This window comes from Fringilla coelebs (genome assembly GCF_963513975.1).
Source record: "Fringilla coelebs genome assembly, chromosome: 2".
Lineage (NCBI taxonomy): Eukaryota > Metazoa > Chordata > Aves > Passeriformes > Fringillidae > Fringilla > Fringilla coelebs.
In genome coordinates this window covers 27,586,352-27,605,349 of record NC_140029.1, presented here as the reverse complement: position 1 = coordinate 27,605,349, position 18,998 = coordinate 27,586,352, and the positions used below count along the sequence as shown (strand labels likewise).

At 41.5% G+C, this 18,998-nt stretch overlaps 1 protein-coding gene across 1 annotated transcript in view; it reads right to left on the bottom strand.

Moving 5' to 3' along the window:
* Positions 1-15,524, bottom strand: part of EDAR (ectodysplasin A receptor) — a gene marked incomplete at both ends in the record, with an annotated part of 61,955 nt that extends 46,431 nt beyond the window's left edge. The window contains one exon of the mRNA XM_084225620.1: positions 15,492-15,524. Coding sequence (XP_084081746.1) covers positions 15,492-15,524 — 33 coding nt within the window. The remainder of the gene's footprint in view (positions 1-15,491) is intronic.
* Positions 15,525-18,998: the final 3,474 nt, after the last annotated feature.

The window sequence follows — 18,998 nt, the reverse complement described above, 5'->3', positions numbered from 1 at the left end:
TCCTTCATGGATTGGCATGCAGCCAGCAGCCTAGCACGGTCTTTGAAGTATCAAGCTGCTGACAGTGCTGTTTAAGATCAGAAAACAGGCATCCTATTTAAACCATGCTTAATGCTTGAGAAAGGGAATGTTTTCAAGCTCAAGTCTCGGGAACGCAGGCCCACAAAGGACCACCCCACTCCCTGCACTGTGGCCAAGCTACCAAAGTCCCACTGCTCTTTCTAGATGAAATCTCTGAGCTTCCCCTATGAAGCACAGTCCAGAGCCCATTTTCGTTAAACCTAAAACATTACCCCTCCAGTCACATGCTCCAAACACACACACCCTAAATGGAAATGGAAAGTATTTCCAAGCACAGCACAGTGCTGTGTTTTCTACATATGTTTAAAATGCATGTTGCTGTAAAAAACTATTACATATAATTTGTATATCCTTTCATAAAATCCTTCCACATATTTTGGGATAGAAGTTATATGAATAAGACTGAAAAATATAGTCCTATCTGTTATCTTCCTTATTTTTAATGACTTCTCACCATCCCGCCGCATGCTGTTTCTCAGTAGTACAGCACAAAGTGTTGGACACAAATGAACTTTCAGCTTCTGCACTTCAAGGACATCCTGAGTGAACTCAAAAGACCCTCGAAACAGTGCCCTGACTTTGAATTTATCCCAGACAGACATGCACAGTCCTCAGTTCTGATAGTTTTTTCTCTCTTCCACTGCCTTTTCCCAAGAAACAGCTTGCAAACCACTCCAACTCTGTCAAACTCTGCCCATTTTTATTTTCAAGTCAGAAATGTGTGTCCTAGCAAAGACCACTTCCATGGCACTCAAAGCTTTCAAACTGCATCTGTCTTTCTGTCACTTTGCCCAAGGAAGTGACACTTTGAAGAGGGCAAAATGGTTTCTCACTACTTGGAAATCAGAGCTAATTTTTCTCAATCTTTTCCTCATATGATTATCTTTTAGGGAGAGGCTAATTATGGACAACTTGTGGGAAAATACTTCTAGGCAATTATTAGCCAAGCATGCAAAAATTGTACTGCAATTATCTCCCCTTAGAGTCGTCAGGTGCAAATAACAATATTTCAAGGCTCCCAATATGAATGAGTAGGCCCCTGACTTCCTTCTTGGTCTCCTATGTGTAGAGGGAACAACATTAATTTCTCTTTGCTGTTTTGGAGGAGTATTGCATAGCAAAGGGCTTCTTTCTCTCTTCATTTACTATACAGGATAAGGTTTCCTGATGATTTCAAAGAAAGTGAAACCAACCTGGCAGCACCAAGCCTGCACCCTGTTTGCACAGCACAGGGTAAAGAGCCTGAGCAGTGCACACATTCAAACCAGAGACTTTCCCAGATATCACTGACATTACAAGGAGGAAGCCAAAGGTGTAGCTCTGTCTAAGTGAGTCTTTGATAGGAGGATTAATTATAAACTGTACACTTTGCTCATTTAGCTTTCTTTTTTTTTTTTTTTTTTTTTTGCAAGGAAACATAAACCAACACCATAATTGTACTTTGGCCTGTGGGAATAATACCCCAGAAATAACGTCTCCACTGAAAGTCTAGTAGCTTAAGATCTCCGTGGGGCTGCTTCTTTCACTGCAATACCTATAATTAGCCATCCATTATGGCATTGAGCAGTGATCCTGAGGAAGCCCATATTTTCCCCCCAAGCACCCTACACAGACATACCAGAGAACAGGTAGGGAATGCTCTGGAGTTCACCCTCCCTCTCAACACAGGCATCTCAGGGAGACCCTCCCTGGTTCCCCTTTGCCAGGCTCTTCAGCAGGGACACCCTGTGGGCACCTCAGTGCTCTCAGGTGTCTGGTGCTTGGCTCACGCTGTGAACACTAGGATTGCTAGAATCTAGGTCCTAAAGCCCTGGTGCTGTTATTTGAGCTGCTCTCCCACTTTCTTTTTGCTTTGGGGTGAGCAAAAACAGCAGCTTTCTGGTTAGGAAGGATGGAAAGCCACTAAGCCAAGCACTCCTTTCCTCAGCCTTTGGAGTAAACATGGCTGCTTTGGAGATGGCTTGGTGGCACTGCTGCAGGTCTGGCAGTCTGTGCCTCCAGGCAGCAAATGCTTTCCTAGCATGACTGGAGGGCAGAAGGACATACTTCCAGGGCATTTTACTGGCCAAATTGAGGACTGAGCTCAGGCTGGATGAAACAGTGCATACAAAGAAGGCCTGGTCAAAGGGGTTTGCCCATGGTTTTGGGAAAGATTTTAAAAGAAATTTCCCCTTTAAAGAAATAAGCAATTTTATCAGGTAAAATATTATAAACATGTAAACTGTTTCACATAGCAAATCCTACATTTGAATGTCTTTGTATTTTCCGAAGCTATTTCCCAGAATTACTGTCTAAAACTCTTTCTGAATTAGAACTGAATTTATAAATTGTTTTAATAAGAGTGTTAGCAGGTTTTGAGTGTGTGCATGTGAAGAAATAGCTGGCTGAAAAACTCCTTTCTATGTCTAATCTTTATTAACATTGATGCAAAGGCCTCTGCAAAAGTAGCCTGGAGAACTCTGGTGATAGACACAGGGCTGAGGAAACTGGTCCTTATCTTGACACATTTAAGGCACTGAGACCAATGTACAGACAGTCCCCAGATGTGCCAGACTTCCCCTCTCACAGAGCTTCCTCTGAAGTGCCAGCCATCCTAAGCCTGTATTTAGAAAAGACATTGAATTCCTAGTGTGGCAGCTCCACGCTGACTTCTGATGGGGATTGCCAAGAAGATGGGCTCTCCAAGGCTCAGCAGCCCTGGGAACACTCATGGCATCTCTTCTGTTATTACCTTCTAGCACTGTGTGCAAGGTAAAGCAAACAATGTTTTTACAAGCACTTCATAACCACAGATCATTCCCATCACACACTCAAATTTGCTTTTCATGGATTCAGTGCAATGGGCACAAAGATAGTTCCTCTAAGGTACCAAAAATCTGGGATCTAGAGCATGAAGGAATGCAAGAGAGGTAGTTCTCTGCTAGATTTTAAAATGGGATTACTCCTCACAAGCAATATTGTACATTGATCCTTGCCAGCCTACTGCCACTGTGAGAAACAAATCCATGACCTGCCTCAGATGTAGATACACTTTGTCATGTGTCTTCATAAAGAAATGGATCCAGAGAGAAGTGAGGTTTGACTTAAAGAACAGGTCCTGTTTTTCTGAAATTCCAGATGATAACACTAAGTTGAAGGTTTGAACAAAGTGCTAGTGTAAATCTCTAGACACTGCAATAGGTCAGGCTTGGAAAAAAGCAGTTTAGGTTACCAGATAGGTGCCATTTCTTTATCTAGCAATTTTATATGTTGAAGTATACCTCATGTTACTCATTCAGTAATGTCAAAGCCTGATTTTCTTCCAGGCATCTTTGGAAACATGAGGGTAATTTTCACAAGGCATAGGAAATGTGCAATTTTTTATAAATGGAGTGATCTTACTTTTTGGACATTCAATGTTATTGGTTCTCACACTCAAGAAACCCCTACTTTGATCTTATATTGTAGCCAAATTTTTATGTTCTGTTCTGTGATTTTCATAGAAATTTGCTAGGCATTAATAATCAGTTCATATTTGTGATAATAAAATACCTACATAATTTTGAAACCTTACTAGGGTGCTGCAAAGTGATCATATTGACATTTAAGGTAGGAATCCACCATATCCAGTGGCAAATGTAAAAGTTGTATTTACTTGAGTAGCTGGGAACACCCATGAAAGCAAGGAAGAAGAAATGTGTGATATTCTTGGGGAAAAGGAAGTTGTCTAAAGACCGGGCAGTGGATCAGGAGCTTTCTGGATCTGTTAACTAAGCAATTCTTCTCATTGCTGGCCTCAACAAAGGCTCAACATACCTGCCCACGTACAGGGGGGTGGTGGCACCTGAGATGTCCTGTGGACATCTGTCTGACCCCAGTGTGCCACTTCAAAAGGCAGTGGGTCCCCTCAAGGTTCTATATCAGACCTGCCAAGCTCACATGGACATCTTACATAGCACAGCTTAAAAGGCAGTAGCCACACGTAGGCAGGCAAATGAATACAGCTCTTCAGAGGATCTTGTATTCATTTAAAATCACAGGCAGAAAAAAACAACACTAAAAGATCTCATCTTTGAGACCACATAAAAGAAAGATGCAGAGTGATTTTCTGATTTCAGGTTATTATGGTAACCTGTTTTCTTTCGGGGAAATAAGACAGATATAAATTTCCAGTGGCTGGTGCCCATGCAATTATTTGTTTCTACATGATCTGAGAGACAAAATACTATTTTTCGACTTACTTCATACTCTTGCAGGTCACCAGAAAAAAGAATCATGTCATGTGAAAATTGCCATACAGAGTCAAACCAGCTGTGTTTTTACCTATAAACAGAACATATATGTGTAGGGGCTATATGGTATAATAAGTAAAAGCCATCAAAGGCACTGTTCCTCTGACTTTGAAGCAGGCCTGTGTTTTGAGGGCAGGATCAAAAATCTGGGGCCTCACACAGTAGATCTGTTGGATGAAAGGGGGCAGGCTGAAGAGGTAAAGAAAAATCCCCAAACACCTCATTTTCCTGAACAAACAGAGCCTGTTAAATGTGAGTACAGTGACTGTAGCTTCCCAGAGCTCTCCAACTCCTCCTGAGAACATCCTTATCAAAACCTTTTCATGATGTTGGCTGTGATTAGCATACAAGGAGCATGAGGCAGAAAGAAGCAGAGGTGCAGAAATGTTGTTGCACAGACAACCTCAGCTGCGTACTGACCAACACTGCATTTGGAGTTCTCTGATTGAAATCTTCAGGGAGTTCCATGTTCCATCACTTTGTTTTGAACAAAAACTACAGCTTGTTCACGCTGTTTCTCACTCCCTTCTTAATTGTTAGAAATTAATACCCTTGACACGCTCTTAAACCACACTGTTTGGCAACTATTTTACAGTGTAGGCAAACATTTGAGCTTAGTGCTAAATATGCGGGTGCTGTACATACACAAATAAAGACTGTCTCTTTCTCAGAGATCTTACAGTCTGAAAGATAAAAGATGAAAGAGTGCTTGGAAAGATGAGTAACTGGGGGGATTGTGGGAGGGGTTCACCTCAGTTAAAATGTAAAAACCTGGATAACATTCAAAGAATGTACAGATTTTAGTCCTGGAAGTGTGCATTTTTTAATGTATAATAGTTTTGTAATTAAGAGAAAAGCTGAAGCTGTTGACATTTTCTTGTGCCTGGTTTTGCTAGGACTGAGGTAGCATGTTGCTGCCAATTCTTCTGACACCTCCCAGCCATCCTGCTACAGTCATCCTCTGCACAAAGCCCAACGCTCTCATTCAAACCACTGGCCCTGCTTGGGCTTTGACCTTGAAAGGGGTTAGATTTGGAGACCAGATATTTCTTGTATATGATGGATAACTTTACATTGAAATACAAGTAATTTTTAGCCTTTTTTTCTTGCATATAATGAGGAAATTTATGAGTCACAAAGTAAACAGAAATAAACGTGATGCAATCAGCATGTGCAATTCCATTATTAGTTTTGCAAACATTTCTTCTAACCAAACCTCTCTGTCTTCAGACATCAAGCATGGGTTAAATACAAAGACCCCCAGACACAAGGGTACTGAGCTGCTCTCTCCTTGGGAAGGAGTAGCTGGGGTGTAGGCTGCTGGGCCACAGCAGCAGGGTGCTCAGCACTGCCCAGAACCCGTGCTCATAGTTGCTTCCAGGTTTCTAAACATGCAGTTTTTTTACTCCTGGAGATGGAGAGACTTGTCATCAGGTAGCACTTTTCATGGTACAGCTATGGTGCAGTAGGTATCCATGGCTTGTAACTTCTTCATATGTCACCTTTCATGTGACACTTGCATCCACAATGAAAGGACAAAGATTAATTCTTCTTTCATTCCTAATGTGGTTTAGTACATATCAGATGGTGCCTCTCTTGGTTTTTGGGATCACACCAGGATAGCTTGTTCCTCAAACAATGTTTGACATCAAACTTAACTGCAGATCACAGAGATGACAGAGATCATTTTGCTTTAGCAGTGTAAGGAGAGTTCAGATAGTAATAGAAATGATGCAGTTGCAGCTTTTTTTTTTTTAATCTAACAAAGTGCTAGCAGGATGCCACATGCATATGAAACAGGCAATCCCTGGCATAAGGGTGCTGTGTGTCTGTTGTAAAGGCAAAGGCTGACGCTGCCTTGTGAATCCAAGTGACACACTTGGAGCCATCGACATTTTGATTTCAAGCCAGTGAAAACCAGATTTTCTTTTTCCTAGAGTTGCTGAAAGGTTGGTGAAGTGGGAGGCAACTAGTGCCAAAGTAGATCTATGCATGTTTCTTGTCATATGTCTTCAAGTGATGCATTCCAGAGTTCTTCATTTAATCATCCAGAGATAAATAAGCTACTACTTATTAAAAACTAATTATGTTTTAAGCAGCCCAGCTAAAAGATAATCTGTGTTACAGAATTCCTAGTGGCAAAACATCCAGGATTTTTTACATGTAAAATCATGAAACTGTTATGATGCTTTTGAAGTTTTAACACACTCATGCATTTGCTTGAAAACTACTATGGAAGCAATAAACACTCTTGTTTGGATCTGATTCTTCAAGGTGCAATACCAGTAGCTCTTCACTCAGCTTCATGGGCTCAGTTCTCACAAGTCTGACAGAGTTGATAATATTTTTGAACTATGTGTTTGACAATCAATGCAAAAAAAAAAAAAAAAAAAAATCTGTGGTTTTAGTATCGATTAGTCTCCTCACCAAAAATTACATTCCCAGCTAGAATACTGAAGAGGTTTAACAAAGACACTTTGAAGGGAAAGAAACCCCAACACAATGCCTTTTTCTTTTGCTTCTCTAATTGCTGCAGATGTTGTGCAGTTGCACCTATGAAAAGTTAAATATTATGTCTCTGTAACATTTTTGATCTTCATTAATTATAGCTCAGAAAACCTTACAAAAAGCAGCCTGCCTCTTTAATACAAATAAGATTAATTGCATAGGTGTTCAGAAAATGAGCCACCAGTACTTAAACAAAAAATGTTTGTCTTTAAGCAGCCCTTGAATGATTTTTTTTTTTGAAACTGTTACAGGAAGTGAAGAGGCTGCCAAATTACTATGCCCGTGAGCCCCACTCTCATTATCAGCCTAAACGAACGCACACACCCCGTCACTTTCATCCTCTTCCAGGTCCAAGAAAAAGAAAAAAGGAGGCAAAAAAACTCAACCAACCTTCCACACAAAGAGGTGTCTCTGAAGTCTGGAATGCACCCTGGCTGTTTGAAGACAAGATTTATACCTGACACCCTCCTTTAAGCTCATTGTTGAGACTCGCCTGCGTTCAAATCAACCGCAGACTGGCTGCTGCAGGTACCTCATCTTACAACAACCTCATCATCCAAGATAAATGCACCAGGAATTGCTATCACTTTGAGGTGAAAAAAAGAAACGGGTGGGGGGGAGCAGAAATCAAACCTCTGATGCAGGTAGTGGGTGGAGGAAAAGACAGACAGGCATGAAGGAGTGTGTAAGGGTGTGACCAGGGAAGAAGCCACGACAGCCGCCAGCCTGCGGCATGGGGCGCAAGGATGAAATGGCTCTGGCTGCCTGTGTGGGCACCTGTGTTTTGGCCCAGCCTCTCCTTGCCTTTGGCAGCCAGGCTGTGGGACCAGGAGTTGGGCGGGATCCTTAAGCCACCCCCAGTGCCAGGGAAGCGGTAACCACTCAAGTGCTTGTGAAGGACTGAAAGGAGCTATTTGACTTGGTGGGAGACAATGAGAAGGACTGTTGCCATCAATTCATGTCATTCCCATGTTTTCTGAGGCAAGCCTGATTTCTTCATTTTAGGATCCTGTCCCTAAGAAAGCTGTGGTTAGCTACTTTAATTCAGGTTCTTAAATTTCTTTGGAGGAAAACCCTTGGTAGTAAGCACTTAATTTTACACTGGATCTGTCTGGTGGGAGGCAAAGCCATAGCGCACTGAGATAGGTGAAGCAAACAATAGGAGAGACAGAAGAGTGTGCTCAGGACAGTGTCAGGATATAAAGAAATACAGCTGAACCTCCCAGAGCTCAAGGCTGCTGAAACTCTAGCATTAGCAGGAGTTGAGCTAGTTGTTGAAGGCTTTGAAGCGATGCAGGCAGAAAACGTCTGTCATAATGAGAAAATTAACACCTGGCAATTGGCAGAGATACTTATTGTCTATATCATATTATTGCTCAAAGGCCCAATAAAAGTTGGGGTGTAAGGATGCAATTTGTGGTGTAGAACCAGCTACGGAGCATTTTCCATGGTGAAGAATTACCATGGCATTTGGAATAATGCTCCATTAATCCAGGGCATTTAAAAATGGTTTTGAGCAGATAACTTGAAATTAAATTGATAGAGAAAAGAAGGCAGAAAAGATGACAGCATAGGTAGTTAATGCAAAACTTTAAAGTTAGAAAAACCTGCCCTTCTGAAGCTTTTCATAATGCCTATCTTGGATCCAGAGATCAGAAAGCAATACAGGATTAGCAAAAAACTAAGGTTCCTACACAGGTTTGACCTGCTGTTGGGCAGGACCCATCAACATGTTCTGGATTTAACCCAAGAGAATGATCTTTCTTGGGTTTTCTGGTTCTCCTTTGTCAAGCAGTTAAGTCTCAGGGCTTTACAGGCTTCTTCTAAAACTTCTGGGCTGACAGAGATGTTTGAGATCTGGGGAAAAGGAGCTGATTTAATCCATTTCAGTTATAGAAAACTTTCTATATTTAGGATTGTAAATTATGTTTCATTAAGAATGCAAATTATGAGCATTTCTAGGACTCCAGGTACTTGCATGTCCCAGCTAGCACACAAGCCTCATGCCATTACAAATCTGAATAAGGCAGGTTAAGTTTGCAACATTCAACATTTGCCAACTTGGGTGGGAGGAAAAACATCTGCACTAGCACCAAACGGACACAACTGTATGTGAAGCTGCAGCATCAATCTCAGCTTGGCCACAGGTATCCTGTTACCATTTATAATTATTTTTTAGGGTTTTTTTCCTGTGGGCCATTTTGTAATTTTGGTTTGTTTGTTTTTTTTTTTTTCTCTTGGGGGATGATGTCTTCTTCCTGGTGACAGCAAAAGATTCTCAGAGAAATGGGTTTCATCAACCCATGACCAATGTATTTAAAAATGGAGCATGGCTCTGCTGCAGCAATCACGGCAAATGTTGCAGACACTTAGCCTGGAGCCTCCATAATTTGTGACACCAAGCTTCTGAGGAAATAGCATGCAGTATTTCATTCTGACATTTCAGCTCTTGACAGCGCTGCAGAATGCTGCTTGAACCCAAAGTCAAATGCAATGAACTGTGCACAGCTTTGCCCAAAAAAAAACCAAAACCAAAAACACGCGCAAGGCCAGTTCAGATTACCATCACAGGGAGCCACAGGAGTGGGAAACAGAAATACCTGGCTCTAAGCAGCTGCTTCACTGCTGCCTGCCTATGAAAAATAACAGAATTTTCAAGAAACTGTTACAGGCCTTCTGGCCTAAACACAAAATCATAAAACCATTTAGATTGAAAAAGGACTTTAAGATCATTGAGTCCAAATATTAAACCAGCACTGCCAAGTCCACGATCATATAGAATCATTGTATTCTTCCTTCCCAGAAGGATCTTTAGTGTCTCCCAAAACAAGTTGTAACAAACAGTGATAAAAGACCATCAGAAGATGCAAATATGAATATGGATGACAAACTTGTACATTAACTGAAATTGTTCACATAATTGTTGTGATTAACTACTTGGCCGGGGTATAAATGTATTTTGTATTTGTACACAATGTGCATCGGTTGCTGGTGTTGAACAGCTCTTACTGCAATAACATGCTAAAAAGGTTCCAGGAAACTTCTGTATGCTGGTAACCACTGGAACTTTTAAAATTTCTTCTGAGCCAATGAAAAATGGGAATACTTATTTTTATGTTATATGTACATATATATTATATGTACATATGCATGCAGGACTACATTGTACATCCATAGACATGTTTTAGGCTCAAGATAGTTTTTCTTCAGCCTATGAAGGTTTTTTTGTACTTTCTCCCCTCTTTGTGTTTCTGATCTAATTATTTTACTGTTCTGAAAATGGAACTTCAAAGTTTGGTGCTCATTATATTTTTCAAGAATAAGAGTGCCAGCAATGAATTAGACAGCAATTGCTCTGGATTCACCAACAATTCCTTCTCCACCCCCAGAGACATGCAGTCGTTCTCCCTGTACTCCAAGCATTTGCTGGTTTTGTCCCCATTCGGTCCTTTGCCTCTGATTAACTCAGTTTTTCATCAGCACACATGCTTTGTGAGGTCAATGACTCCTTTTTAATGCTCTGTGACTCCTCTGGCTGCCGTTCCCCACTCCACTCTAGCTAGAGCAGCACCTCAGTGGAAAGCAGCAGGTATCCCTTCCCGCTGCCAGCACCCTGTGCTGTTCCCACAGCCACTGCTCATGTCCCTGCTCTTCTTCATACTTTTGGGAACCCAAGCAGGATTTGAGCATCCTTTCCTACAACACTCATGTTTGCTGCAACCCTGACCCTCTGTTCTACCTGTTCCCTTCATGCACCTGTTCTCCAGAGCCATTCAACTCCCCATAGAAAGAAGGTGCTGGACACAAATCCCAGGCAACTCGCTCTCACCTGCTTGGTGCCTAGTGCTACCAGGGCAATGTGGCACCATGTGTCATCAGCCTCTGCCTGCAAAGGGGTGGGCAATGTCAAGATCATCTTGCAAATTGAAGTACAGCAGCAGTCCTGTTTATGACTTGGAAGGGCTGTGAGAAGAGCCTCTTCCTGCCTCCTGGCACACCTGTTTCTCTCCAAGATTTGAGGTCAGCCTGATTCAGAGTCCCTTGGAGGGACTCTGAATCAGGCAGGCCCTGGTTAGGGGCAGCTCTTAGAAGATGGCTTAGTCTGACTAAATGTGTTGCTCTGTGTAAGCAGTGGAAAAGTCATATTTGTAGTGGTAGCAATGTATTCTATAGCAAAGCCCCATAATAGAAAATTATTTATTTCCATGAGTATTTAATTTAAATTTAAAAAAGGGTTATAGAAACATAATTTCTAGAAGATAAAACTATCAAGTGCACAATGCAACTGAAGAACTACATTTCTTTTACAGCTTGTCTGAAGTGTCACCTTGCAGGGACCTGAGGGCATGTTAAAGTGAAGAGCTTTAAAACAGCGAACAACGAAAGCTAATTCTTCTCCAATAAAGGCAAACAGGAAACTTGTTTAAAGGACAAAGCTTTCGGTGCACAGCAAGTGCTTGTGTTCACATGTGTGCTCAGGTTGCTTTCAGAGTCTTTTTTTGGCTCTCTTGGCTCTGTCTCCAAAAGACATCTACAAAAACTCATGTATGTGCACAAGTGCCAAATGTGTACGCAGCATCTCAGTCACTTTGACAGCAAGCGACAGTTAATTCAAACCATGCACTGCAGAGAGCTCCTCCTTTCATGATAAATGATGGTATTGACAGATGAGTTATTTTTACATTGAGCTTAATTCTATCAAATCTCAGCCCACAAGTGTGCAGCTGAAAGGGTAGCATTTTTCTTTGTTACTAATAAGCTGTGTTTGTTATTTTTCTATTCAGATGTAATTAAGTGACCCAAACCCACGTAAATTATATGCCAATTAAAACCATTTAATCTTTGTTGTCGTGTCATGACATACTGGATATAGAAATCTGTTAACAAAAAAAAGAACTAAAAAAAACCTAACAAAAACTCTGCCATAAGACTGCCCCGTCTCTTAGCACCTCATGGTGACGTAAGTTTAAAGCCTCGAGGAAACAATGACTGAGTTTGCCTGTCTGCATGGAATCAGTTCTGTACATTTTTCTTGCCCAGACTGTTACATATATAAAGCTCCTCACCTGAAACCCTGATGTCCTGTTTATTTCTCACACACATATTCTTCTTGTAGGAAGAACTCAAAGCTGTATACAGAGATACAATTTTTTTCTCCCTAATTTATGTGCCAAATAAAGCAAACCTCCAAAAGGGAGTAACTTCAATTTTTAAAACATAAAGATAGAATTGTGCTGTTCCTGCTCCCAAAGCAGCATCAGCAGCTGGCTGAAGTCAGGATGCCTACTATCAGAAAAGTATATTAGCTCAGTCAGCAGTTTCTCAAATAAAAACAATTAGTTTACAATACAAATGTCAGTGTTCAGAAAATGCTAGAACATTTAAACTTCAAAGCCACTCAAAAGCCCGGAAATGCAAACCTAAGATGATCACATTGATACCACCTATTACCCCTTCACTAAAGAAGTCTGCCCTGCAACATCTTTCTCCTAAATCTCTGCTGTGTCCTCTGCTTGCACTCTGAGTAATTGTTCTTTAACAGATTAAAATGTATTTCTGTAACTTTAATAAAGACTAAAGACTTGATTACAGGGTATGGTTAGCACATTTCAGAGGAGTATATGGTTTCCACAGATCAATTTATTGGTGCAGGTGTATGACACACTTTGAGTAAAATGGGACGACATCAAATACTCCCTCTGTTTAATTTGGAACAGGGAGCTGAATTTCCAACACCTGCATCTCAAGAGAGTGCCAAAGCTGTGGGGTTATTGGATATTTGCAGCAGGGCTACTTTGTGGTTTTGGTATTTTTAAACTGTGTGTATTTACCCAAACTTTAAGTGGATTCCAAAGCAAATGGGCTTTGTGTGGCCATGAAGCAATTTCCCACACACTTCCACAGCTTAATTTGGCACCCCCAGCCCCTTTCCCCTGGGGACCCCAGAGGTTTCGTGGTGCACTACAGCATGTGACAAGGGTGCCTTGTTAGCCACTGACAAATGCATATGGCAGCAAGGTCTTTGCAAATGTCCCAGCGAGAAGAGCTTCACCTGGAGCTGGCTATTGGTCACAAGACACTGAAAATCAGAAATCATTCTTCGTGTTTGCTAGTGTTTGTGGAGCTATTTGCCTCTTAGCTGTCTTTGACTTTAACTAGCTTGGACTAATGTCCAGCATTTTTCCCAGGAAAGTTCCCCATTTCACTGGGGATCAGGCCAGATACACAACAGGAACAGTGCCATAATGGACCCAGTCCTCCACAGCAGACACAGAAGGTGGCAGCATCCTTGCTGCAGCCAGAGTCTGAGAAGAGACACTTCAAAACAGAAATCTTCAAAATGCCTTGGCCATGACCCTGGCAGGGCTTAGAAACCTGACAAGGCTTTGCCATAGAGTCCTCCAGATTCACTCCAAATTCCAGCCTATGGAACCTTTCCTACCACTGCTTCATGTCTTTGCACTTAATACCCCCATCATCTACAGGGCACCACCAGGCCAAACACCTCCACCTGCCAGGATCCTCCTTTGTTTGAACACAATTTTGTAGATCTTCCCTCTAAGTGGCTGGGAGCCAGCTGGGTGGGCTCCATAGAGAGGGAGCTGTTCAGAGCCCCTGGCCAGGCTGCATGGCTGCACAGGCTCTCTTGGGTTTGTCCAGCTCCCTCCTCTTGCAGCTTTTCTGTTTTGCATGAGACAGTTTTTGTCTCTTTTTCACTCACTCACATGACTTCCAAACCAAGTGACTGGGGCACCACCTGGGTCAGGGTTTGGAAACTGGGCTACAGTTCTTACTCCAAGCTAAATTTAGATATATTATTACCCAGAGCCTACATCTCCACACACTTTGGCAGGTGTCTATGGGCACCCTAGCCACCATATGGCAGTATTATTTTTCTTTTGCTCTCCAAATTGTCACCTATGCCTAGGAAAATGTAACAGTTAAAAAAGCAAAAGGAATAGACAGGCAGACACCTCTTTTGGAATGCAGAAGAGCTGGGGCTGGGGACACTGCTGTGAGTAAAACAGCTAAAGTCTTCACAGGCTGACAAACACATTGAGTCCAGACCTCCTACCTGCGCTCCCTGAGCATTTAATGTTGTGACCATGCTCAGTGGGAGGACTTGACGTGTGGCATGTGGGTCTGTTCATCCAGCACAGGCCAAGCCAGGTAAAGCATGTCCAGAAGCACACGTTCAGGCATGCAAGGAACTCACTGGATGCAAACGTGGGTGTTGAGGTATGTAGGTACCTCTGCAGTGAAGAGGAGGCAAGATTTCTTAGTATCTAAGTTTCAGACTTAGCATGTGAAGTGACTTGTCTGCTAGGCATCCAAGTTCCTCCATGGGATTAAGTCCTTGAAGATGATCTAACAGAAAGTGTGCGCTTCACACCTCAGAGTGCTGCCGAATCAAAGACTCAGAGAGTGCCTGTTATTCTGTGCACTTTTCACACATCCAGCACTAATTGCTCTTCTGTGATTAAGGAAAAGTGTTTTATCTATAGATACAAAAAAAAGCATAAAAACTCCAGATGAAAAATGTTGCAGAGCAAAGCAGAATTGTTTATGAGTTTGCATCTGTTCTGCAAAAGTCGACATACCTATGAAGCTAAGCAAGGGTCTGTGTGCACTCTTGTTAGAATAATCCATCTAGAATTAGTAATGGTAGGGAAAATACTACAGAGAGCATCTTCTGGGAAACTTGAGCTGTTAGCAATGTCTTTGCACTTGGCTTTGCAAGGGGAAAAGCAGATGTCTTTCACTCATTTTGATTAAACTCATACAGTTTCAGCAGCTTGTGCAGCAATTGCACCTTTAAGTTTTAATCCATCTCTGACATAGGCACAGGCAACAGCATATAAAAGTACATCAACATTTTGTTAAAATAAATGGCAAAACCACCGACAACATCAGGACTGAGGCAGCATCTCAAGTCTTCCCACTCAAATCTTTATGCCAAACTGTTTTAAAAGGCACGAACAGAAAGTTCTGAAGAAACAAAACAAATCCAGACCTCATGCTTTCCTCTCATTTTCTTTCCTTCTGCCTTTTAGAATTCCAGAAGAAAAGGCATGCATACAGAGAATTTTTTTTTTACTTTAGCTGCTAAACGCATGTATCATTCCACTGCTTTTGTCTTATTTTTGTCACATATATTTTAAGAAATAATTTTATCATGCTTCTTATGAGCATCTCTAAAATTCTCCAGGGAGGCTTGCATAATTAGCAAGATCTTACTGAATTAATAAGCCAAAGCACTTTGGTAAAGGCATTAAAATAATGCCAAGGCTGTGCTGTGGATGTTGAGCTCAACTACAGTGTTTTGTTGAAAGCAAGCCCTCCCTTCCAAAGCAGCCAGTGGCTCTACCAGCTGTAAGCCCATCACTTCGCAGTCACAGACTCTTGCAGTGATGCCATACAAAGCCTTTCGAGCCGCTACAAACCACAACAAGTTCAAAACCTGACTCATGTCTAGAACTTCGACTCACTCCCTGTTGCTGGCTTAGTCGCTGCCAGCAGCCCTGCATGCATCTGCTAATCCTGCGGTATCCTCAGCACCGTTCCCTCCTGTGGGAAAGCCCTGGTTAGTCAGACTCGCAGCAAGGCAGGGGATTGTTAGATTTCTCTTACCATTGTGCTGCTTTGCTCTTCCTGCATTCTCATCTTAATGACGGTGTGAGCTGTCGGCCTTCCACACTTTCTTTGTGCCTATGTAAATTCAATGTTTGATGCAGAAGAGGCGGAGACAATTTCTAAGTCAAGGGGCAGGTGTGAGTGAAAGGAGCAACCCAACAGCCAAACTATTTGAAAAAGAAACCTTTAATGTCTCATCAGCTCAGCGCTAAAAAAAAAAGCCTTCATAACTTGCCTCGAAAACTGGAAAAACAGGGTGTCTAGCTATAATTTAAGACGTTAATAACAACAAGATATTGCAGTTCCCTGACACATTTTGACTTTTGCACGGTGCAGTGCTATCTTAAAACTAGGTCTGATCATAAAAATGTGAAACACAGTCAGTGACAAAGAAATTACAGACAGGTTTAGCCCAGGCTAAACTTTAGAGCACACCTGAAAAAACGGTTCTTTCCCTTCCTTAAATGGACATTCTGACAAGGATTTGCAATGTAACAACTTTACATGGGCTTCAGAGGTATTTAGTGCAGCCTTGGGATGTGACATGTCAATTAACAAAATAAGTTTCAGCAAAAAGTATTTTTTACCTGTAAGCAATGAGTATACTTTTTCAGTCTGGGAGTCTCCTTTCCAGCACAGAAAACACAATAAAGCAAGAACGAACACATCCTGTTATATGGGAATGGAGGACAGTACAAGCTGTCTAAATCTCCACAATTTATTTTTATTTCCTTGGTCTAGAAAAGGCTTTCAGGCCTGGAGTTAAAGCTTAAGAGCACAAGTAGTTTACTTGCCTTTTGTGGGACAATGTGACTATTTGAAGTTGTGTGTGTGCTTATAAGCTCCACCACTGTAAGTTAGGATTTAAGAAAACAGGCATATAAAGTTTCCTCACCACAAGCATCTTTACAGTCATCATGGAAATCTCAACAAGAAACCAAAAGTCAAATTTCATATTGGATTTATTCCTTCTGCTGAAATAACAATTTTTTTCCATGGCTGACTCATCTAGAAAATTTTTATGAAGTTAGTAGCAAATGCAAGCGTCCTGCTCTTTGCCCCTTCAAAGCTATCACATAAAGATAGCAGTGTTTTCTTTTAATCTTTTTTTTCATTACTGAATATTATGCTTACAACAATCCTGCTTTGCTACAGATGGTTTCCTGTTGTTTCTGCCAAATGTGAAATAGCTATAAAACTTGAAAAGGTTCTGATGCTGTCACTGCATGAAAAATTACATCTACAAGGGAAAATTAAATATGAGCCTTAGCCTTTAATTTCTTTAATCTTACTTAGTAAGTGAACTTTTTTACTCCCACCCCCAACTCAAAGCTTCCGATAACATGACCTGAAGGGAAAAACACAGCTATGTATTTTAGTCAGGTATAAAGCCTTCATTAACAAAAACAAAAAAAGAGGAAGGGGAAGTAGATAATTCTCATGTCCAGACCAACCAAACAGCCACCAACTCCAGCTGACAAGAGCAGTGCCTTTGGCTCAGTTTCATAAAATACATAAAGTCATTTCTGTTAGAAGACTGTGAAGTTCCTGTTTTCAGTGCTATAATAAGGAAATCTGTCACCTTAGCAGACAAATTACTAGAAAATGGCTTGTACAATCCCAAGGGGACAGAGCCTTTGCTCCTTGAGTGGGCAAACCTTAGTGAACTCAATGACAGCTTTACTTGAACACAATGGTATTAAGAAAGACTTCAAAGAAAAATTGAATTTTATACATATGATGAAGAAAACTCGTGATGCTCTGATGCTCTCTGTAGGCATAGTTCAGTGTTAAATGGGCAAATGTATTTTACCAGCAAAGTAACTTACTAAGCCACATAACTTATGAGTGGAGCATCAATGAACAAGTGAGCCTCACAGCTTTCTTGAATTTCTGTCAGTTTGACTGGCACCGCATCAACAGACTCATTTTCTAGTAAAAAAAATCCGGGAGCAGTTAACCACATCCGTCTACCAACAAGGTAAGACTGTGCTCAGTGCCATGGATCTGCCTCTGCAGGCACAGGGGGTAGAGACAAAGAGAGTAAATATGAGAAATTGCTCTGTCATCTTGAGTGCATTTTTCTGCTGCTGTACATAGAAGGTCTGATATCTTAGAGCTTTGCAGCACAAGAAGCAAGTGTTCTGTGTTGCACCAGAGATTTGGCAAGCACCCATTTTTGCAGGAAAAAAGGCATTTAATTGTAATCTCACCCAATCAAGACATTAGACCTCAACTTCCCAGCTGCTCAGATCCCTACTGGGGATCATTCTAGGGTTTGGATCTGGTACTCATTTGCTACAAGAGGAGTTTCACTCTTGGTTGGAAAGAGAAGTTGGTGGAGTTTTAGTTTTTTTTAACCTGTGGTGCCTTTCCCCGCTGTGGAGGCTGCAATTTAAAAGTGGAGGTAGGGGTGACATTTTGGGCAGGAGTCAGTGGAAAATATGTACACTCATCAAGCTGCAAGCAGATGTCTCATCTACATGTGGACGTGCCTCTCCCATGTGCTGTACCCCCAAGGGCACCGCTCACTGCCTCCTCAAAGCTGCTCCTGGTGTTTCCCCATGCATAGGTATTTGCAGCAGAGATACCCATTTGTTTGTTTAGTCTGACTTCCACCAAAGCTAAATTAGAAACAGCCTTATGCAAGCCCTAGGAGAGCTGCACTATACTGGGCCCACTCCTGTAGTTCAGCCCAGCTGTGGCTCCTTATTCATTGTGAAGATATCCAGGTCTGGGAGAGCAGGGGTGCAAGGCACCTGTAAGGCTGATATGCTGGACCTGCTGCTTTCTCTGAGAGACCCTGCATGGTGCCTGATTATGTTGCCAGTGAAAACCACTGACTGATCACTTGAGCCAGGAAAGCATTCACAGCCAAGCACCCTTTATTTCACTTTTGCAGCGTAGCCTGTGTACATGGGGATCTCGGAAGAAAATCAGAAATTGACAGGCAGGTTGGATATCTGCTGACTTGACTGGAGAGTCTCCTGTTGGCTTTATTGGCAAGTATATCGAGTCCCTTTACATTAATTTTATAAGGTTGGGGTTTTTTGGTTGTCTTTTTTAATTTATTACCAATTATATAATTTGGTCACCAGCTGAATTATTTGCACCTTTCACATCCAGTTAAATACCACAAAGTGCTAGTAATGGATTTTTCTCACAACTGGTTAGAAACCATGATAAAAAACATAACCCTACCACATCAGAGACGTTCTTCATATACCATAAAATATTTGCATCTAGGTTTCCTTGTTGCTAGCCAGTGCCATCTGTTACCTGTTTTGATCTGCTTATAAGAACTGGCAATTTTTGAAAATTGAGAGCTAGACAAGAACAATGGCTTTTTCCTTTGTATTTTACTCCCTAAAGAAACCAACTGGATCTACGCACGCACAGAAAATATATCCCTCCAACTGGCAATATATTAGCACATGCTTTTTCTGTATGGAAAAGTTAAAGAGACAAGACTCATCACAGGGAAGTATTTATTTGAATTTAACG